The 23,843-nt window shown below is 37.9% G+C and overlaps 4 protein-coding genes across 8 annotated transcripts in view; 2 read left to right on the forward strand and 2 right to left on the reverse strand.

Annotated features, from left to right (window-relative positions):
* pwn (calcium-binding EGF-like domain-containing protein pawn) lies at nt 1-14,398 on the forward strand. Its single transcript, XM_033330119.2, has 15 exons — nt 1-1,423; nt 7,741-8,056; nt 8,452-8,787; nt 9,050-9,294; nt 9,377-10,228; nt 10,398-10,580; nt 10,656-10,854; nt 11,061-11,299; nt 11,377-11,504; nt 11,582-11,852; nt 11,939-12,155; nt 12,228-12,353; nt 12,447-12,654; nt 13,073-13,315; nt 13,392-14,398. Exons 1-15 carry the CDS (start codon nt 1,366-1,368, stop codon nt 13,497-13,499), a joined length of 3,729 nt encoding a protein of 1,242 aa, XP_033186010.2. The 5' UTR covers nt 1-1,365; the 3' UTR covers nt 13,500-14,398.
* Nucleotides 1-18,886, reverse strand: part of LOC117154818 (cyclin-dependent kinase 4) — a 33,816-nt gene extending 14,930 nt beyond the window's left edge. The window contains exon 1 of the mRNA XM_076622512.1: nt 18,760-18,886. The gene's annotated coding sequence lies outside the window, so the exon portion shown is untranslated. The remainder of the gene's footprint in view (nt 1-18,759) is intronic.
* On the reverse strand, nt 14,328-23,732 carry LOC117154821 (protein N-terminal glutamine amidohydrolase). Of its 5 annotated transcripts, none has more exons than XM_033330140.2 (5): nt 20,420-20,898; nt 19,449-19,602; nt 19,043-19,313; nt 18,760-18,926; nt 14,328-14,792 (listed from the first exon to the last, which is right to left on the reverse strand). In XM_033330140.2, exons 1-4 carry the CDS (start codon nt 20,509-20,511, stop codon nt 18,772-18,774), a joined length of 672 nt encoding a protein of 223 aa, XP_033186031.1. In that variant the 5' UTR covers nt 20,512-20,898; the 3' UTR covers nt 14,328-14,792; nt 18,760-18,771. The 5 variants fall into 5 exon arrangements, with proteins under 5 accessions (XP_033186031.1, XP_033186034.1, XP_076478630.1 ...); XM_033330143.2 differs by lacking the exons at nt 14,328-14,792; nt 20,420-20,898 and adding exons at nt 23,258-23,419; nt 23,522-23,732 and having other exon boundaries at nt 14,860-18,926; XM_076622515.1 differs by lacking the exon at nt 14,328-14,792 and adding an exon at nt 21,366-21,534 and having other exon boundaries at nt 14,860-18,926; nt 20,420-20,775.
* LOC117154822 (isochorismatase domain-containing protein 2) lies at nt 21,710-22,900 on the forward strand. The gene is made up of 4 exons (XM_033330144.2): nt 21,710-21,948; nt 22,123-22,266; nt 22,347-22,532; nt 22,609-22,900. The coding sequence occupies exons 1-4, from the start codon at nt 21,820-21,822 to the stop codon at nt 22,759-22,761; spliced, it is 612 nt and encodes a 203-aa protein (XP_033186035.1). The 5' UTR covers nt 21,710-21,819; the 3' UTR covers nt 22,762-22,900.
* Nucleotides 23,733-23,843: the final 111 nt, after the last annotated feature.

Here is a 23,843-nt window from a genome sequence, read left to right on the forward strand (position 1 = left end):
CGAGGTAAAGCCGGTCCGTCAAATTGGAAAAGAAAGAGAAAGAAGAAGGAACGAGTTGAAGAAGGCGAGTCAGATGGAAGAAAGAAGAAACAGGATGGAGAGAGAAATTTTGATGAAGAGAGGGGAGAACAGGAGTCGAGTGGACGGTAGAGCCGAGCATGGTGGAAACGAGAAACGAAGACGTGACGTATATACTTTAGAAGAGTGTAGTATAGTGCACCATGGTGTAGTATGGCATAGTTAAAGTGGGAGAAACCGTGTATGACCGTCCTCACGGTAAGCCAGTCCCGTGTGAACGACCGTGAAGCGAACCTCGAATGAAACTCGAACGAAACACGATCAAACCTTGAGGGTTTTCGTTCGATCGGCTCCAGGTTCCACTTTCTTTTAACAAGGGTCGACCGAACGAATTGCTCGACCGGTAAAACAAATCATCGCCCGGATCTACGATAAAAGATACGTTAGAAATTAGTAGTCCAGTGATTAGAAAGTCAGATAATAATACTGTCAGCAAGTGTAAATTCTGTGCATAAGGTCTGTTCAGACGGATTTCTGTGATCGAACGTCGATTGTGTATGAGAGATCAGTGGCTGTTCTCGTGATACTGGGTGAAGTGATCGACGGAGACTGCGTAAGAATCATGTAAGGAAAAAGAAAAAGAAAAAAAATAGCAAAGCAAAGGTAGAACACGGTATAAAAGAAAAAATGTTCACTATGAAAAATATAAAAAATAATCGTATGCCGTTTAAAGTCGCGTAAAAATCGTATCCCGATTTCGAGGTCGTCGAGCGTTTCTAAAATCCAATTTCAAGTGAAACTTTCCGTCTAATAAGGACACGCCGGTATATCTTCGTGCGACATCAGCCCGCATCGCGAGTCATGGTGAAATATTAGCGCGATATAAGCGGAAAGTAACGAGAAATCTGGATAGAAGACGTCGTCGATGTGCAAAAAGTAGTGAAAATAAGGTGACGGTTCGAAGACATACTACGTTGGCCGAAAAGCTGACGCGTACACCGGACCTATCGGCGGCCAAGTAGGTCAACCGGCGTGCGCGAGAGTGCGAGACCGAATAAAAGAGAAGAAAAAAGTCATCGGGGGAAGGATAAGACGAGGAAAGGAAAGAATGGTGAGACGGGGGCATTAAAGTTTCCACGATGCCCGACGTTTTTACTCGGCATAGGCTTGGAAACCAAAATGGCGGCGATCGGTTGGTACCGTGGCACGTTTCGCGACGATAAAGATTGGTCCAGCCACCAACACTTTTGAAGAGGTCCTTCAAAGTGTCCTTGACATTAAACCTGACCTTGATCAGGACAAGCAACCGCGGCACATTTCCACCGCAAACGCGCCAAAGGAATCAGGATGGTAGGGCACGTGGGATCCAAGGTCCTAGTGATCTTGTCCATCCAAATATTATTAGGTAAGTAGATGAATATCGTTCGTACTAGCTGGCTAAATATGAATTTATAGCGGGAACAGGCACCACGATAATTAATTCAGATTTTACATCTCTGTCTGTAATTATCGTACAAATTCCCGCGAGAAATGATTTACGATCAACAAGAAATAATTTGGGATTCCAATTAACAAGATAATTTCTGATTCTCCTTGGCGAGGAAATATCTACCGGGCAAATCGTTTGTTTCGCTCGTGCTTGAAGATCGCAAGAGATAAGATTTTTGCGGCAAGTCTAGCATTGCGATACGCGCGTGTAGGTCTTTACCTCGACAATTGACCATAGACATAAGACGATGCAAATATTCGACGAATTAACGCATGAACCTGTTTGATGGGCTGTTTCAAGTGGCCACGTGCGGTCGAGTTTTAAACCGGTATCTTGACCTCTGTCGAAAATTTCATGACGTTCCAGCGGCAAGATCGGAAAACAAAAATAAAGATACGATACAGTGGAGATTTTTCATCGAAATAATCGAACAACACGATCGAAGACCATTCGATCGAGACTGTTACAGAAATCGTACGGTCGATTCTTCGAGGATACAGTGAAAATCGTTAAACACCTGACGATTTTCTTTTTCTACGACGCAGATGTGTACGCAGTTATACATCCGGTTGCATGTAACTTTGTATCTAGTACGACCAAGTGTATCAACAATTTATTATGAGAATCTTGCGAATGTAACGTGACGTTGCAACTACAGTCAATAGTATATCGTGGAAAAAGGAAAACCAGTAGTTCGATGACCCAGCCAAGATCAAAGCTGCTTATAAATATTTAAAAGTAACGTTTCGGATAATTAAGTTTTTACATGCATCGAGAGCCATCGGATCTTTCCCGTTGAACGCGTCACATTAATAAAGCACGGCCCTAATTGGAGAGAAAGAAAGGAATTAATGAAATCTCGATTTGTATCGTAGCCTCGCCTATAAAACGAAGCACACGTCATAGACGCGTTTCAGAAGCGACAGAGGAGAAAGCTGCAAGCATGACGTGCATTCGCGTTCTGACACGTATATACCTGTTACTTGGAGATTTCCAGGTCCCAGTCTTAACGTGTCTGCACGAAGCATCCATGAAGATTTATGTTTTCACAGTTTACCAATGTAATCCTGTAGATACACGATATTATGACGCGAAACGCGAAGTATTCGTAAAATTAGAAAGAAGCAATAAATGGAAATTGAGAAGTTTAAAAGCCAGTAACAAATTCGGATTACAACAGTTCATCGACTTATGCAAATTTTTTGGGAGACTGGGTGCGATTGATCGTCAAGGTCTACGAGTTATCGACTCGAGTCCGCTGTATAATTAACCAAATCTCCTACGGTTCTAGCGTGATTTATTTTATATTTCGTCTTTGACGTCTCGTTTACGTAACGAGAAGAATTTACATGAGTCGTCCGATGTCATAGTTAATGCGGATGAACATCGACACAAAGGAACGTATCCGGCACAGAGTTTCGTCATTCGACTTTCGCCCAAGCACCTTAGTTGTGAAAGTGTCACGAAATCGCGTTGTGCACGGTGGAACAGAAAGTCGATTGGTTTGTCATTCGAGATTTCGTCTCCTAAACGAAGAACTAAAAGTTCCTGGTAATATTCGTCACAGGAGAACTGCCAACTGTCGTCAGAGAGGATCCTGAGTCACGTAAATTCCAAGATCGTTGAAGTCGATTTCGGCTTTCCACCACACGGTGAAACGATCCTTTCGTGAAAACTTTCCTTTCGTTGATTCAACTCTGTCGAGAAGAACAAAAAGAAACTTAAAATCCTATTACGCCAGAGGCCTGCTGCACAATTGAAAACTTGCAATTACTAAACGTTTTTATGTTACCAGTAATTGCATAGTGAAGAGATCGAATAACAGTGTTTTTGACTAAACTAACGTTATTGGCGAAATTTTACAAGTCACGTAATAATTTTCCCGTATAGGAGTAACAAATCTCAATGAAATTTTACGAACTACAAATCATTCGATTATCCCTTTAAAAAAGCATACGGTAAGATACTTTGTAAAATTGTAAAATCATAAAACCGAAATTTATAACTTGTAACTAGTAACTTGTCAATCTACCGATATGTATTATTAGCCAGTAAATTATTCAGCTAGAAGACTCGCGTATCGAAAATATCCTTTGATTTAAGTACTGTCTTGAAATTATACGTTGAAGAACGAATAGGTTGTTGGACACCTGTCGAATCTCACAGTGAAGGTACCAAATGTCACGTTTACCAGCGAAAAGAATAAATATTGGGCTGGAATGGGGTACCGTTAACTCTGCCGTTACCGCCTCGAGAGACGCCGCATAGCTCGGTCTACGCTTCCACGGATAAACCCCTTCGACGGTTCTTACTTTTTGTCCTAAGTCGTGGTAGACGCTGTTAGAATTGCGTCACGAGGTCAAATGATATTCAATGCGGCTCTAAGCATATTAGAAACCTTGGCTACCCAGCGAAAATCGCGATTCCCCGGAGTCCCATCTAAACGCATCGCTTTTATTCGCTTTTATATTATTTATTTTTATATAAGACAAGGCGCGTGTTATTGCAAGTTAAGACAAAGAAAGGCATAAAACGCAGAACAAAACTGGCAATTAAAATTAATAGATGGGTAATCGTTAATCCTACATCCGTAAGATTCCATTAGCAAAACCTGCTCGCTGGTAAATATTATCATTACAGAAATATCTAGCGAAGTAATCGAAGGCATCTAGAACCGGTAATATTTTTTACGCACGTTTTGTACATAAGACGCAACTATGTTACCTCGTTACCTGGTGAAACGCATGCTGTGTTTACCGTGAACAACGTCTTGTAAACTCTTGCATCTTCTCGTAATTACTTGTCTTAAGAAACATTAAGCAGTTTCTTTGGCGAAACAGTGCCGTCGTTTAGCGATAGCGTTTAGCGTCGTTGGCGCACGTGGCTCGCGAAATAATTCCGACGTTCGTAGAATACGATTGCGCACGAAAGATTTTGAAATTTCATTAGCGCTGTAACCACATCTTATCTTGCTATCGTGATATTATATCACGAACCACTGTACATATAACGCGAACAAGGATCGAAAACGAGCAGCGAAAACGAGCTCGTGCTAATCGAAATTTTCTCTTATTTTTACGACGATCAGATGAAAAGTTAAGAGTGGCAAAAATACCGATGCTGGAGTTAATTAACAAAGTAAAAGTACGCCGCGGTTGCAAAAGAGTAATTAGCGAGGAGAACGCATGGCTAATTATTTCGGGCAATGACTTCGAGGCACGGCGAACGAAGGTAGGAGAGGCCTTAGGCTCCTGAAGGATTCAGGACACCTCGAGTTCCGAACTTGACCAAGCGACTGCATTCCGTTCGTTGCGACAGAATCAACCATGCAATTCACCTACATTCTCACGGGATCCCTATCCGATGCTCTCACGTTAGCAAGGTTATGGTGTTCGTAAACACCGTTATTCGTTCGCAGCATGCAAGCCACGTTTGTAATTATTATTTATGCGATGCCGCGATCCAAATAGGAAACGAAAGTCTCTCGGTAACGCATGCTTTGTAAACTGGCTCGCCGATCAAATCTATTAGATAAAATACAAGCGGCTTCAGTCACGCGATCTCAACGATCCGATCGATTAATTAACAGCTCGTAAGCCGACAAACCGACGGCACGACCGATGTCAATGAAATCGCTATAATTTTAATCGCGAACGTGTTCTATCTTTACCCGAACCCTTCAATGAAACTTTTCATCGACTTTGCTATTCCAGTTAAGACGACGACAGACTTGTAATTTAGAGATTCCTTTAGAATTTAAGTAGAGTCTCGCGTTACTTTGCAACATGTCTTATCGAATGTGTTAAACTGAAAAACGCGAATATCTTAAACTGAACGAAGAAACACAAAAATGGCACAAACAGAATGATAAAACGTTAGGTTTCTCCAGTTTTTAAATAGCACATCTTAATTAAAGCGGCTGAACATTTGTGAACTGCACTTATATCGAACCGTTCGTCCCCTGACGAGTCCAGAAAGATGAAATTCTACCGTAGTTTCAAGCTGAAAGAGTACCTTAGTTTCTAAATTGGCTGCTATAATGTGATACCAGTTACAGCTAAAATTGTGATCCCTCGACGACAATAATGCGTAATTCTAAAGAATAACAGTTCGCGTAACGTGTAATAAACTAAACAATACAGTGCACATAATCTTTTAGTTCCAGTTCAGGAACAATTAAATTAGAATAACTGTAGTTTAAATCGTCACAGTTTTTGGATCACCGATTTAATTCGAAAAACTGATCTTAATCGTAGACGCGTTTTCCTACCATTTCCGCAGATATCAAACAGAGAGCATCGAGAGCATGATGCTCGACGAGTAGAACGAAAGCAGCGATTAGCTTAATTGCGTTTGCCAACAGGCAGTTGCTTGAAAATCGTGTCGCTCCGTACAGTTCCTAATGAGCAATTAGCGATAGATCTTCTATTCGGGCTATTGCGATTCACAGGAAGTGAGAAACATTATTAGCGGCGGGATTTCGTGTTGATGAAGATACTGCACTACCTTCGAAGAAATAACGTAGGTACTATCAATCGGCCTATCTCCTTCGAATTGATTTCGCTATAATCTGAAAAATGAAGTCATGAACGGAGAAGCCACCGATGTGCTCCTTACCTGAACAATTTACTGTTTCGCTGATGAATAATTAATCGTCAACGGTGAACCATAATAAACTCAGCGAACTGCCAACAATTAATGCAAATGTTATCTTACCGCCCATCGTAAGCGTAAAGTAACGAGAGAACGAAAGCAGTAAAATTTGGGTTTGTGAATGAAACGACTCTCCAGCTTCTTCGATTCCTAATCCGGCCTTTAATGAAACGAACGAGCCCCGTTACATCGTTGTTCTTATTATCCCGTTAACAGCAGCAACTGTCTCGAGAGTCGAGTATTTCTCGAAACAGTCGGTCAAAGACGGTGAAAGGTCTGAAAAGAAGGAAAAAGTCCACAGGAAAATGATACTATAATATGCACACTTTCTATGAAACAAAGACGAACGTGTCGTTCGCGGGCTGATGCTTTCGGCAAAATCGAAACACGTGGTTGTCGACTGTTGTCGATCGTTGTGGTGCCGGATCGGAACGGTTGATTTTCTCGGTTAGTATTCCAGGTTTCCGTACGACATATTCAGGACGTGTTACCGATCGCTACTATCGACCAACGATGATCTATACCACCTACCAGTTGTAGTTTCACTTAAATTGCTTCGCGCGCCGTTGAATTGTTGCATAGAAATCTGCCATTGTTTCTGCCTCGTATAGCAGACGGTTTCGATGTACTGCAACTGTTCCTAACCCAAACTGTAAAACGACCGTATACGCATATATATATATATATATATATGCACGTCAAAATGACGAACAGTAAAAGCGATATTGACGCTGGAAAGTCGAATAAACAGCCAGTGTACGATCACACCGTGGCGGAGATCGTAAACCGCTTAATTGTGTCATAAACTGTGCAATTCGTGAACGAAGATTAAAGGACTTCTCCGGGTTAAGTGGCAGCTCGCGATATCTCGTAATTAATTTCTGCCAAAAACTTGCGAATTAATCTGATGTCAATGAACTTTATTCTCATCAGCATGCGTAAAAGACGTAAGGCGTGACGCGACGAAAGTCAGAGGAACGGAGGAAGAACGAGGAAAGAGATAGTAGTAATTTCATACGCGTCACGTCCACGGTTGGTCAAACCACTCGATACCAGCCTCGAGAATGTCAACCGTTCGAGTACCGTTTTCCTTGCCGATCGGCCGAGGATCTTCTCGATTTTTTGCGACTCTCGATCGCGACCCTTCCATGGCTATCGACAACGCGACGTTTCTTGCGATCACCAAGGTGATTTAAGTAAATGCCTGATTGATCGTACATCTGACGTCTAAGGAAACGTAGAATTACGCATTACGCTTTCGATCGATCATTGCTTTTGAAAGGTGTTCCGAGCATGTTACTTGATGATGCTTAGAACAAAAATCAGCGAATAATACCGTAGAGAATCGTTCAAGAGTACCGTTTCGTAGCGAAATTATTTCATCTTCGCTGAATCGACGCGACGTCTTTCTCACGCAACCGACAAAGTTCTCAGCACGCTTCAATCCAAGTATAATTATCTATTTTCTTTCAGGATAATCGTTGCTTTTTGCTAGCGATAAAACATGAAACGTTCCATCGTGCACGGGCGCAGATAATTTATGAGTCAGTGACTGTAAACTGTTGTCTAATTGTTCACAGGTGTCTCGGCTATCCGGAACGATCCAACGTCGTCTCGTTCCTCCCAAGACGACATAATTCTCAGTGCCAGTGCCTACACGGGACCAGAAAGAACCTCAAGTGTATTCCATCGTGATGAATCGCCGACTTTCCAAAGAACTGTTCCAGCATTTCAACTGGAAAGCTCAAAGAGCGTCGATAACTACGATAAAGACGATATAAGATTCGAGGTCAGAAATACTAGGCACGAGGAATCCATTGATGAACTGACTTCTTCAAAACACGTGGACCATATCGATGGAAACAACATCGAAGTTAGACCCGGTGAATATTACCAGTAAGTCGATTAAACGTTCGATAACCATCGAGAAGATCACAGTTATTGGTTATGCAAATTTACATTCTTATAAATTGTCAACAGACGACCAAAGAAACAAAACCTAAATAGAAATTCGTTTCACGTATTAGATACAGATTGTTGTATATATATATATAATAATAATATTATAATAAACATAACAATGCTATATACGTCGATATAAATCTTGCAAAGTTTACAGAATACAAAAATAAGTTATTGTCATTAGTTTCTTAGCGAGCAGACGAGGGATTTACGATAGATTTCATTGATGAATTTTCACCTTTTTCAAGTATAACATTTTCACAATCATATTCAGTCTACTCGTTAGAAGTGAAAAGGTAAACGAGAAACATCTTTTCCATGATTAACAGCATATCTCCAACGACCAGTGAATCCATGTCGGGGGAAGGACTAGGGGCTCCGCAGGAACCAAAACTCTTGTCGGAGCCCCATCAACTGACCGGAGTGTCAAACCAACAGGCACAGTACTTACAGGCAATAGATCAACAAAGACGAGCTCGCCAAGAGATTCCGAGGATTTATAGCGAGCACGCCCCACCACCTATTCTGCAAACTGCCTCTCCTGGTTATCGGCAAGCAAATCCCGATATACAGGACATTATCACGGGTATTGTCAAATTGTTGAATGGGAACGTGAACGTTGCTGCCAACACGGTGAGACCTTTGAGACCGATTCAGGCTACCAGGTACACTGACAAGTGAATTATATACGATTATTAGACTGTGAATGGTTATGCAAATTTACATTTTTTATAAATATCGAGATATAATTATTATTCTGATAAAAGAATGATTAGAACATAATTTTATTATATTCCGAGTCTTTTACAACGCTCTTTACACTATTTTCCTTTCGAATAAATGGATATCTTTTAAATACTAGCTAACAATAATAAAATTATATTGTCTACTATATTTATACAATGATATTTATTTGTATTTTTGTAGAATTAATAACAGAGGACCACCGAGAATTTCCGATGTTCCACCATTGCCACCTGACTTTGACACACCTGGAATGAACCCACCCCCGCCGCCTGATCATCCTTATCCTTTCGAAAAACCACCAGCGCCTGACAGACCACTGATTAATCAACTACCTGAACGTCCAATTAGACCGTTCGTAAATGGAGTTCCATTACCAGAACAGATTGTTCCCCAAGGAAATCGCCCATGGACTTGGAATCGTCCTGGTAAATTTTTAAAAATATCCTCGTAGCCTAAGTTGTCTTTGATGTTGTTCTTGCTAAATTACGATTAATTTTGAATCATCAGGTGGAAATAGACGACCAATTCCTCCCTACAAACCGCTACCACCATCGACGAATTCCACTTTGAATCGGGAGAAGGAACAAGACGACAAGACCTCGGATAAACCGCATATGGACCTGAAACCTGAACTTTCATCGCTGGAAGAATCGTCCACGAAACAGGCAGAAACAGATCAGACTGAAGCTTCTACGAACGCTTTGGAGCATATAACAAAGGGTCAAGAAGAGAACAGTAAACAAAAAGTTAAAACGGAATCGAAGGCCACGGAAAGACCAATCTATAAGAACACGACGAGAAATGCCGAACCTGAACACTCCGCCAAAAAAGAAACTAAATATCAAGTTCCATCTAAAGCAAATACGACATCTACGATTCAGTCTAGTGACAAAACGAGTTTCACGAAGCACGTAGATTCTCCAAAACCCGTGATACCACTGGATGTTCCGATTAAACCTACGAAAGCTTCGAAGATCAACGACTCTCAAGGATCTAGTTCCATTACGAACAACGAAAAGCCTAACAATAAAGCGAATATTTCCAAAACATCGACGAAATCTTATTCTACGTCAACGTTAAATATCGAAACGATCTCGTCGGTTCAGGTAATCGAACCAACACCCACGAAACCGGTCGTTCAATCGACTCCAGTTCCCACGAATAATGATTCGAGTAATACTGCAAGTGTATCGAGTACAGTAGTTTTGGAACCGAGTAAGATGTCTGAATCAGAAAGCACAATCGCTTCGAGTGTTTCAACTCCGACTGAGAATTTACCTTCGTCTTTCACGAAGACCCCGCCAGCCATTGAGAAAAGTGTAGTTCATTCGGCCTCGAATACGTTCTCGAAGAGTTCAGGTAGGACATTCGCTCGGATGCACGTCCCGTGAAATTTTTTCATTCGATAAGATAATATTGCATTCAGTCTATAATGAATTCCTCGTGCGGCTCCGACGAACAAGTATGCTTAATTAATTTCCTTTGTAACGGCAAGCAAGCTGTTATGCTCAATTAAATTCCTTTGTAGCCCCTACGGATCGCTACGCTTACAGACCCAGACCAGGGATCGTCCTCGACGATACCTTGGATTACACGGGAACTCAAGGGCTGGCTACTCAACGACCTTACGCACCACCAAGACATCCACCTCTCGGTGATATTTTTGATGTCACGGTCTCGGCTATTCAAGGTCCAGGTGGTGGAGGTTCAGGTAAACACTGACATCTTTTATTAACGCAGAACCCTAACCATCAATAATTATAATTCTCACGACCTTCGTGATCAGGAGAGGGTGTTAGAGTACCAGTAAATGGAGGAAACGCGGACGTGATCCTAACTTCTGCGATAGAGGGCCAAGGATTCGTCAGCATCGACGGGAAGAGAACGTACTTAAATCTGTTTGAAAGTTCTGATCGAACCTCGACACACGCGCAGACGCAACCTCAGCCCACTAGAACTCAACCACCCTCCATTGTTGGCACAGGGTTAGTGTTTCATACAAATTTCGATACAGATATCAAATAAAAAAGATTGTTCGGTGTAGAATTTAAATTCAAGTGTTTGAAGGCAAATTCAACAATTTTGGTTTTTAAATCTTTCATTTCAATTCCTTAATGTTTCAGTGCAAACCTCAAATTTTTGAATTTAAATTTTCGATTTAGATATGTTAAAATCAATATTGCTCTCACAGATTTGCAGTTGCACAGCCGGATCCACCGACAGCAACTCCACGACCCAGCGCACCTATTCGAAGACCGACGTTTCATAGAAGACCAACTCAGCCTCCGGTTAGAATTGACACTTGTATCGTGGGTGATACGAGCACTTGTGACATCAGTCAGCACGAGGCCTGTGCCACTGTTCAAGGAGTATCTGCGTGCCACTGTAAGCCAGGATATGCGAGGTTGCAGCATTCTTTACCATGCAAAAGTTCGTTAATATTTTAAAAGCCAATTTTTTAAAAAATTTATATAAGTTCATTATATCAAACTATCAATCGTTTGTAGAAATTATAAGTATCGTGGTATCAATCAGAGTGGATAAGATTTACGATAGAAAAGTGGTGTGGGATCGAGGATTTACCGATAGAGATTCTGAGCCCTATCAAACATTGGCCTACGAAGCAAATCGAGCTGTGAGCTAATTTAACGTTCGATCATATATGTTGAAAATTATTGAAATATTAAACAATTATTTTTTCCTGTTACCTAGATCGAATCTGCTATGTCGATGACGCCATTTTCGGACGAGTATATGGGCTCCTTCATAAATGGAGTATATCAAGGGGATGTGAGCCAGGGGCAAGGGGGTGTCTTTGTGAATGCAACCTTGAAACTCACTTATGAGCCAAGAACAATTAGACCAAGCTTAGCAGGGGAGCTACAGAGACATCTGCTCGGTGTTATTCACAGAAGAAGCAATAATATAGGGAACAGCGCCCTTTATGTTGACAGTCCACCTGGATCTATATCAAATTTACAAGGTGAACATGAAAAAATAACTCTCTATTTTAAACGAACTTCATTAAATAAAAAATAAAAGTTAATCTATACCTTTTAATCTCTATAGACTTGGACGAGTGTGCGTCGTCAGAGTTGAACGATTGTCATTCTTCGGCGGTTTGTACGAATAATTGGGGTGGGTTTACTTGCACTTGTAACCCTGGATTGAAAGATCCTCATAAGGATGATCCTAATGAATCCGGTAGAACATGTATTTCGTGTGCTTCGACTTATTGCAATAATCGTGGGTCGTGCTCTTACCAGGGTGACCACATGCAATGCACGTAAGTAAATGAGAATACCTAATAATAAAAATAAAAAATGATTGATTTTTTTAATAATACTTTGGTCGAAAGGTGTTCTGGTAATTACTACGGTACCCAATGTGAAGTCGATGGAGAGGTTTTGGGAGTAGCGATAGGAGCGTCTGTAGCAGCTTTAATAATCATAGTCCTGACTTTAGTATGTCTGATCATGTGGAGGTGAAGATACATTTTTATTATATTTTTATATAATTTATGAAATGTATTCTAGGGGACAATAGTTGACAAATTCATTTTCTATACGTGTTACAGTCGAAGATGGTCGCGTGAACAGAAATCGGTCGGCTCACCAGTCTACGGTTACATTCAGGGTGGAATACCTGGTACCCTACCAGGAACTTTGGCAAGGGTTGGTTCTGTAGGTACTCTTGCTTCCGTGAAACAAGGGCCACCGACCAACTTGCCACCCTACATGTGGGCACACTTTGGCGATCACATGGCAACTGCCAATGTATATGCTGTAAGCGACAGGAATGACGATAACAGCGTTCCTTTAACTAATATCACAAGCTTACAAGAAACACTATTCAATTACGGAAAGAGAAAATACTACGAAACTGATAAAAATAATCTTCGAAATATTTTAATAGACGAAGCCACGAAAATTGTCATTTAGACCTCGCTGACCATTTTTCATAGAAATATACCTATTTCCTAAACTAGCTGACGATAACATTTCTGTTCAAAATTTCGTGAACTCTATTTCACATCTTCCGAATTACACCAAACGATCTGTGTATCGCATCATCGATTGGACAGTGTTCCTTGTTAGTTAAAGATAACACGATTAGAGATAAAACAACGACAAATTATATTTTCATGTGTATTTGAAAGATTTATTCCGATAAAAAGTATATTAAATTTGTGTTTGATCTTAGACGGAACCTATGGGTCCAACTCGACCAAGTTCCGCTGTGTTCGGTTATCCACCTCTCAATATCCATGGAACATTGCCACCAGTACCATTGCCACGACTCCAAGCTCCGACAAGACCGCGACAAAGACATCAGCCAGATCCAGACAGCTCGGATTCCGAGCCGCAAGATAAGGACAGGGCTGATCTGATTCCGCAGAATAGTGGTTTTCATGTTCCCAGGCCAAAGTCCAGGTCATCGTTGGCGGTGAATATTCGTTTTTCCAATATGTCATTTTCCACGCTCGGATGCTTTGAATACTCAATGATGCTTCTATTTTTAGAATCAAAGCGGAATCTACAACGACGTGGAATACGACCAAGGTGATGTTCACCATTTATCGAAAAACAATATCCCGATGTCTACTTACAGGCCGTACTATCGAACGTGAAATCCCGGAAAAAACCTAGTTATATGTATATTGGTAAGGACGCTTGTACTGTGAGAAACGAGAACAAAGAGAACAGATTTATCTAGATATTTTAATCGACGTTCTAATTTATACCAATTGTTTCAATAAAACGAAAAGAATATTAATTAATCGTTGGGAAACGAGAACATAAGAGAATGAAATCAATGCACCTACTTAAGTTCGTATCATTGATCGCATCAATGTAAGTCAATCTGAGCAACTACTTAACTTCTATTTACATGTCTGTTATTCTATAAATATTTATTGTACTAGTGTTATCCTCGAAATACTTCGTAGAAGTCTAAAAAAAATATATTCAGGCTGTTTTTTAACGACCTAAGAAAAGAAAGGGTGTATAACGAACGATTGGCATGAAAACGATTGCCCCTTACTATTATGTAGTTAATACTTGTATCACGTTTAGTTATTTATATTACACGATAGAGTGACAACTATGAACGAAAATGCGATGCAATCTGACACCCAGAAAATGTTCAATCTTATTAAATTACTAACAATTTCATTTGTTTACTGTGCGTCATACTGCAATCCCCATTTTCCAAAATAATTATCACTGAATTGTTGACAGCAATATTGCATGTATGTAATGTCACTTACACAAACTTAAGAAGTTTGCTAATAATTAAGCAATCTTAAACGTAGAAATTGCATTGTAAACTGTAAGGTTTCCTTACGAGACGAGCTGAAACGTAAGGGCAGTATACTGAATAAGTATATACAAATAGGACAGTATACTCAACAATGCGTTCATTGCGTTGCGGGGTGCTAATACCATAATTCAATATGTAACTTTTGTAATTATATATTATATATTTTTGCAAATTGAATACAGTATACATTTGAAAATTTGCGCGTCATTGCCTCTTTTTTTTTTTAATTCTCCGATGCCTACTGTACAATTCTTCTTCAACAGTGTAATACGATACATAATAAACGTAATAAACGTACGCCGGAAATACTATGCGCATACTGAGCAAAATCTTTGTTACAGATAATTTCAATAAACACCAAATATCTCGACAAAGCATGTTAAACGGAGAGAATAGAAAATTCGATTATGCTGAAAAAAGTTTGTTAAGAAATGTTACATAATAGTTTGGACGCAAAAATTCGATCGCACCCAACAAAGAGAAAGAAAAGCGGAATCATTTGGAGAATTAAACTTCGATTACCATTTTTTTTCGTTTTTCTTTTTTTTTTTTTTGGAAGTATTCGACATTTTGGTTCTGTTGTTTCACTGTGGCACCTGACCTGAGAAAGAGGAGAGAGAGGATCTTGGTAATGATTCGTAAAAATCGAAACAGTACATCGATAAAAATTCAAAGAGACAAACGGAGTGCATCCATTTATTAAAACTGATTATAGAAAGGACGAAGTTTGGAAATAGATTTCATTTTATCCCATTTATAATTCTTTGTGAACATGCGAAAAAGATTTGTGATTTGTTCCTTTTCCAAAAAGTTGTACAATATGTATTATATGTGTATCGTAGAACGACAATGGTAAGAGAATATGTTAAACGTCGATAAATTGCATAATTCAACATTTTAAACTCTCTTTCATCGGTGTATCGAAATAGATACGATTTAATTAAAAATATCAATATAATAAATATGAAATATTAATAAATATATATATATATATATAATAATAATAATGATCACTGTCATGATAATATAGTAATTTCTTCTGATATATATATATATTTAGAGCGATACTTTGAACGATAGAGATTAGGTCTTTTCTCAAAATTTTTTTTGTTCATTTTGTATTTTGGTAATCGAAGATATTACATGCTAAAAACGTCGGTCCCGAGTTTCTCGCATACGATACGATGCCGATGTATAAGCGACAAGACCTTTCCGCGATGATCACATTCGACGACAAGAACCAGTGTTGGGTATGTGTTCGAATAAAATTTCAATGAAATAAAAATAGCAAGGGAATTGTTAATTAATAAATGGTTTATTTACTATTGGAGTTGTTCGTTATTGGAATTATTTATGTTATCTCTTGATAAGATAATGTTATCTAAGTAACATATTATTATACATATATACCCTTATTTCAGTCTCTCGTTTATATATATAACAATAATTTATAAATCCTGAAATATTTATTGTATTCTATTGATATATCCTGAGGAATATATAAATTAATTATTGTTTGCGTGTTTATATAATGTACACATATATTACGTATTACAAATAATAATAATAATATATATAAATTACATTTCCAAGGATATATCAATAAATATAACATGTAGCTCAAGAGATTTATAAATTATTTTTTATATATTTATATTTAATACTTTAACTAATATATGTATAATATATAAAATATATATATATGTAACTAATTGGAAAAAGAAAGATTTAGTTGTCCGTTAAAAAATTTCGAATAACAACAGTGAGAATGATATCTACCCAACACTGGTAAGAATGATATATGTACATTTAGTGATTAATTAATTATCCCACAATCGGTGATACGTCTGCTTATAAGTATGTATGCAAATAGCAACGTGATATAAAGTGAATTGGAGAAAAAACACATGTCGATGATAAAGACAAAGAGATCTAGTGAAAGATGTTGGAAGGCAAAGAGTGGACGTACCCTTAGACTATAAACGCGACTGTCGGTTCTTCGCCTTTTTCAACAATGATTCTCAATCTACTCGAAGAACCGACAGCTCGTTTGCATTCGCTTGTCGATTAAATTTTCTGTCGCATCGTATCACGCTGTGTTACAGCTAAAAACAATAGATTGGCTAAAACATCTACGAGTACATAGTCTTGTTGCAATTGTAAAGTTATTCTCATTGAAATCGTAACAATTTACATGCCAATACAAATTTACGTTCGCGAAGTTTCAAAACGAAGGACGATTGGAGTATTTCAATTGAAATAAGCGAATAGAGAAGTAAATGGAAAGTAATGTAAGAAATCTACTACGTAGATACAGTATACATGTACTCTGTTTTAGAGAAGTCAAAGGTTCCGAGATTTTCGTTGTCAAAATTTATTTCCGAGAGTCTAAGGGACATTCGTTGATTCGAAAATAATATTTCGATGTAGGCAACAATTGGTCGCGTTGGATGCTCGAATTAAGCCTCGATTTCCATTGATCAAATTTTCACAGAGAAAATTCTGTTTCGACAAGCAAACACACTACATATTATAAAGAATCAATTTTTAGTATCAATATCAGTATATACGTAGGTATTCAAAGTAGAAAGTGTAAAGTATCACAAGAATTACAATAACTATTTTACATTATCGCAAAGATCACGTTCTCGCCCTTACTGTCTCGGTTGCACAACAATAATAAGCGCTTTCCTCGTTTTTCTTTTTTTGTGCATCAGCGCTAATAAAAGCGCCAGTAAATACTTCGTCGAACGAATGTGTCCATAAATACGTCAGTCTTAGACACAATAACTATAACGATAACACCACCAATGGAGCAAAGCCGCGATAAAGATTTACGCGTTATGATAAAACGTATGAAGACGAGAACAGTCATCCCCAATACTTGGGTCAGAACCCAAAAGCTTGGAACATGGTCGATAGTTAATGTGTAGCAGACAACACAGAGAGATGGGGTTCTTGGCAAGGTTCTGTAAAAAGACTTTTAAAAAGAGGGGAACAAATAACGTATCGGCATAGCCTAGAAATAGAGGCAAATAGATATCGACACTATAGGAAAAAGCGCATGTCCTTGCAGAAACCACTTTTTTTCTCACGATATTGCTACTTGTGTCTAATCGTATCAAGTACATTTTTACACATAAGTAGAACTATCGTTATAAAAGAATTGGTTTTTCTAAAGACGTGGATCTTTTTTGTAAGTTTTGATTTCTTTATTAAAATGGAGAAATGTTCAAACATTATAGGAGCCGAGGAATAACGAGAGGAGCCAGCAAATCTCGAACTTCGCAACGGTAAGCTGGGGCTCTACGCCCTTTGATCAAATGCGTTTTGTCCAGGCGCTCTCTTTTGTTCCCCGCTGTTACTGCTCCTTGCATTGTTATTGATTAATTATGGAGGCTCCGACCCCATAATTTAATATCGCTGGAACCGTAGCATTCAACGATAATAGTAGGAAAGACCCGTACCAAACCGTAAACCAGAACAAAGCTGTATAATATTGTGAAATTTTAGTAGCTGATAGATAATTTATTAGGAGAAATGTATCAATATTATCTGTTTATATTATATTCCTTTTAATCACTTTTAATCACAAGTGAAGATTTATTTTCCATATACCTCTTAGGGCACAATCATACAAGACAAAAGCAGTATATACACTCAATTGAAAAAGTCTCCATATATTGCATTAAATCATTGCTGTTTGAATCCTGGAAGCACAGTAGAAACAAAAGGCTTTATAGATTTAGAGGTATTAATTAATTCTTTCCTTCCCTCTGCTTCCTTCTCTTCTTTCTCTTCATCACTATTTTTTGTTTCCTTCTCTTTTTCCCTTTTTCATATGATGTAAAATTTTCATAAAGAAAACTGCGATTCGACAAGCAAACATACAACAAATTTATTATTAAGAATCAATTTCTAACATCAGTATTAGTATCTTTATGTAAATTTATGGTTTTCACCGTTTTCAATATTTAATAATTTACATATTACATCATGTAGCTTATACGGTTTTGTTAAATGAGATAACATTGAAAAAAGAACAGGTTTTCATCATTATTATTAAATCGAGAAATAATCATGCTGGATTTTCAAATCAAATTGTTTGTAGAATTAATAAGTTCCAATTGTACGATCCATTTATGGATCCACACGAATATTCCATTATATATACTTAAAATCTTAAATATACGGTTTTATACGGGTGTTTCACACTGTGTAATATTTGTAGCGCTCGACCTGTGCGTCGCATGAAACACCTTATATTTAAATTCGAATTAATAGGTAGGAGTAAAAAAATGCGTGAGACACATATAAACAGGGATAGTGTTAAAGGTTATATAGCGAATTAAGAATGTTGATAGAAATAAAATGATCGGTTTATCATTCACAGAGATATAGCTGTGATTTTGAACGATGAATAATGCTTAGATAAATGTTATCATCGAATATTAACCCAATTTCGGTTCACAAAGGTACATGCACTTAACCAATTCCCTTAGGCCATACAATTCATTTGTTGACAATTGGAAATCGAAGCAGACAATCGTTATCCTTGCGGAACTTACTTAGCAGTTTACTTAAGTCGGTGTAGGTTGCGGATGAGGTGTACGAGGAGCCGTTGGGATCGCATTCGGCCTATGAAATCGGTCGAATAATTGGTCTAAAGTCAATACAACCCCAAACCCGGTCCCTGGATCCATGTTAATAAAGGAATCCAAGTTGTCCTTGCACGCTGGAATGTTTGCAAAAGAAGAAACGAATACATGTGTAGTAAGAAAAAAAAAAAGGAGAGAAAGAAATCCCTTTATAGTTGCGTAGCCATGCCTTAACGTTATTCGATAAACATACTTGATGTTGAAATTGGCGGATAATCCGGTGGCGTCTTGATCCATGTTCCATCCTCGCGTTTCATATGATGTCGATCCGATGCAAATTCTCGCAAGTACACATTGGCTGGGATCACTCTGAATCTTCTGTGATGTTCTGGCTGTAGAACCTCGTCCGATCTAAACGTTTCCATCGCGTATTTCCAGAAATGCGTCGGAAACGGCAACGCGCTATCTAAATCGTAAACAACCGCCCTTTCGTCGGGTGCGTAGATAAGGATTACGTGGAAGTCCTATGGATACAAACAAACACGTTTTTTCCCCCAGAGCTAGCTCTATCATAGTTACAGGCTTAAAAAGAAAATGAGAAATCGTGGTCTCTTCGACGTTAATAATCGTTTTCTTTTTTGTTGATTTTGCCAACTGACCCAAACTACGAGCTTATCCTCATCCTTTCCTGCACGTTGTCGCCAAAGCGGTACGCTACGCCAGGAGTTGCTCACGAAAGCAACATAGCAATGCTGTAATTCCGATCCGTGTCTGGTCGTTACATCTTGACAGAGCTTCCATACATTTTCCTCGCTAGAATAACATAGTTTGTTCTTGCAGACGACCGTGTTCGAGATGATCAAAGATACGCGTTTTTAGATGTGTGCAAATGTGATGCAACACGGTGCAACACGAACGGTGGTAGAAAACAGGAAAAAAAAAAGGAAACGATAACTCGGGATTGCTAGCTTCGATCACAATCGACCAGAAAGGAAAAACAGTGCACAGAAATAGAGGAAGTGCATGTAGTGCTTTCCGATGAAGATTCGTGATATATATGCAAGCAACTGGAAATGTAAACAGCGCATAGAAATACTGTTAAATGTAGATGATAAGTCGTATGACCCGTGAATCGATATTATTCAAAGTTTTGGAGCAAATGATGGAAATAAGGTTATTGGAGATGCAAAGGAAAGTTTATGTACGGCTGGTAGGTGCTATGTGTTTGTCATGAAATAAACATAACAATTCGTTCAAGCTGAAAGGCGGATGAGACATGTTGTCGATAGACTTTCATAACGAACTAACATGCATGATTAATTCGAGAGAACGTATTAAACTCCTATATTCCTGTTGATCAAAGATTTAAAAAAAAAAGAGGCAAAATACATGATTCTACTAATAAGCAGTGCATGGAAACGCGCGGGTCTTTTCAAAGCGGTGCACAATAGCGTATCATGATTCGTGGATATTTCATACATTTTAAAGATGGCGGCAACATATCGCACTGCCGTCTCTGTACTACTGCAACGTATCGATCCATCGCAAGATATACCGCAATACGACACGTTTATTTGTTCAAATCGATAATTTTATAGAAAAATCGGACAAATTTCGTGAAAACACTTACCAATAACAACTCGTATACACGCACTCGGATGCTTTTGGGAAAAGCTGCACCAACGGCTTCGTATGCCCGGTTTCACGAGGCTCCCCGGCCATTCTTTGTTTACAAACTCGATCAAAGTACCACGATTCGGTAATTAATTAAATACTATTTCCAGATTGTTAAAATTTGTGCAATTCGTGACTTAAACTGCACGTAAACATTATACCAACTGATTAGATCAATCTGGACAGTTTGATAATACTCAAAAAGAATCCGTACATCCGATCTTCCCAGATATCATTGTTTGACTGCCGCTCGTCGCTACTCCACTCTTCTATGTGGCCATCCTACATCCGACTTGCACCTGGGTCGCAGCGCTACCACGCATGCGCGAAAGCAGTCGATTTAAATCACTAAATTTACATCTCTGAATACATATTAAAAAATGTTTTACAAATTTATACGACACACGTTTGTTTTACGTTTTACGTCTAAATTTTCATTTTATAATGCTCTTGGAACATACTTTTATAATTGCACATCTGTATAATAGTTTCACTATCAGTAATTCCTTACGACACGTTTCGTAAAGAATTTTTTTTACAATTTCATTAAGTTTCCATTTGTAATAATCCATTTGTATAATTTAGTAACACAAAATTTAGTATACGTTTTGTATATGTGTGTATGTATGTTAACTGTATATCAATTACTTGTATTTACTGCTCTTTTGTTGACCTTACTATATAACTTTACTCAGTACTATACATGTAAACTTTTAAGCAATCAGAATATTGAAATCTTAATTGAAATTCCAAAAGTACAAGATAAGCAATGCCAAAATATAATGTCAGGATATAATAGATAATGTCAAAATTAAGCAGATACAATAAACAATACTATAACATTACAATGTATTGAAAGCGTATAATGCATATGTACTATGTACAAATATATACATACGTACCTTGACCGGTCGGCAACTTTTGTACATAAAAACACAAATATACTAGCGACAAGTAGACAAGTTAACGATATATCAACAAAATGAACTACATCTGTAGAAATGTAGGATCAAAATGTAACGAAGCAACATTTTCGCGCTTGCAAATATATTTACACTCCTGTACGATAATTACTGTAATATCTTTATGCACTTTATTATGTTGCTCGCACATCGAGAGGGTTCGTACGAAATCGATTAAATGCAACACGTCTAAAGTTAGTAAAGCTAAGACTGGCCGTGAACTTTGAATATCACAGAATAATATCACGTGCGTCATAACATGAAAGCACGTTAGCTTGCGATATAGAAATTCGTCGACATTACACCAGTGACCTCGCCAACTGGTTCGCTTTGTAACTCTGCAGGGTCGTTTTATTTCATATTGTCACGCAAATCTTCAAGGATTATTGTAAATATGGCAACAAACGCTGCAAAAGCTGTTTTAAAGCAGGGTAAAAGTGTTCTGTTAATATGTGACGTTCAAGAGAAATTCGCTAAGGTTATGTTCGAATTTGATAAAATCACACAAAACTCGGTGAAATTGGTAAATATGTAGTAATGGATATAGCATGTGATATAAATATATATGTACACATAAGATAACACGATTTAATGGGATCTTAAGCTCTTAACATTCGGTACTTGAAAAGATTCTAGGTTATGTAGTACAAATCACTGAGCATAATATAGATTAGATTATATATGTATATATTTACAGATAAATGCATTGAAGCTTCTAAACGTTCCTATTATCGTTTCTGAGCAAAATCCAAAGGCTCTAGGTAAAACCATTTCCCAATTTGATATTTCTGGTGCCAAAGGGCCATTTGAAAAGACTCAATTTAGCATGTGTATTCCTGAAGTATGGACATTACATAGTTATTCTTCTACAAAGGACACTGTTAAAATACCTTTTTCGATAATTTTTAAAATAAATTTTAGATAAGCAAGGAACTTTCTACAATTTGTGCTGGTCAAAAACCAGATTCAGTTATTCTCATTGGTCTTGAAACCCATGTATGCATAGAGAATACAGCAATCGACTTAAGACAAGATGGATATGAAGTACACACTGTTGCAGACTGCTGTACTTCTCGTACTCAAGAAGATAGATTATTGGCCTTACAGGTAAAAATATAGCGCAATCTTATAAAGAAACAAAATTATAAATGGATATAGTGGTTAATCTGTATAACTTTCACAGAGGATGAGAGATATAGGGTGCCATATAGCTACTTCAGAAAATGTTATTTTCAAGTTACTAGCTGATGCAAAGCACAAGGAATTCAAAAATATTCAAAGTTTGGTAAAGACACCAACACAATATACTAATCTAGTCCCTCTTGCAAAGATATAAATCACAATGATAAATATATACCTGTGCGTAATGATAAATATAAAATCCTCAAGACTAGTAGGAGAAAATATTTTTTAGAATGATGTACAAAAATGACATAATCTTTATTAAATAAAATTTAATAGAAAGAATACAAAAATCTCAATCTTTTCCTGTCGAACCAAATCCTCCTTCTCCTCGATCAGTATTATCTAAACTATCTACCTCTTCAAGTTCTGGATATATTATTTTTTCACAAATTAATTGGGCTATACGATCACCTGGTGCAATCTTGAAGTCCTCATTACCATGATTAAACAGCACTACTCCCACATTTCCTCTATGTTAAAAAAAACAATGAATGAGAATTTGAACATTTTTGATGCAAAAATAGTACAACTCCACAACCATCCATCGTATCTCTCATGTTCCAACATTCAGAAACTTATTTTATACATTTCACAACTGTCTCATAACCACTATATACTATATATAATTTAATTGTTAAAACACTCACCGATAATCGGCGTCAATAACACCTGCGCCTACATCAATATGATGTTTCCATGCCAATCCCGAACGTGGTGCTATTCTTCCGTATGTGCTGTCAGGAACTTCAATTTGCAAATCTGTTTTGACGAGTGCTTTACCATGTCCAGGCACAATGTATTCATAGGCACTGTTAAAAAAATCAGTACTCATTAATATATGAAACTTTGATAATTCGGAAACCCCAAACGTTATTTACTATTGTATGTACATGTTTCACAAATACATATACCTTCTTAAATCGAACCCAGCAGCATATTGTGATCCCTTTACTGGTGCAAACGCTTTATCAGACAATTTTACGAATTTTAACATTTTTCCTTCGTTTATCACTGACTTGTGAAACTTGTGTAACTTCTCAAACCACTTGATCGTAACGATACTGAAAAAACAGCGGGAAACGAACCGCCTTTACAGTCCTAGTAGTCCTAGTTTACCACGTAATACGTGATTCAAGTTCGAAAATCTGCCAAAGCGCGAAATTTTAAGTGATTTTGGGATTGTAAAAGGTAATTAAATTATAAAGGACAATGTTAAAAATTGTTGTGCTCCTC

The sequence above is a fragment of the Bombus vancouverensis genome, chromosome 11, assembly GCF_051014615.1.
Source record: "Bombus vancouverensis nearcticus chromosome 11, iyBomVanc1_principal, whole genome shotgun sequence".
NCBI classification, from domain to species: domain Eukaryota; kingdom Metazoa; phylum Arthropoda; class Insecta; order Hymenoptera; family Apidae; genus Bombus; species Bombus vancouverensis.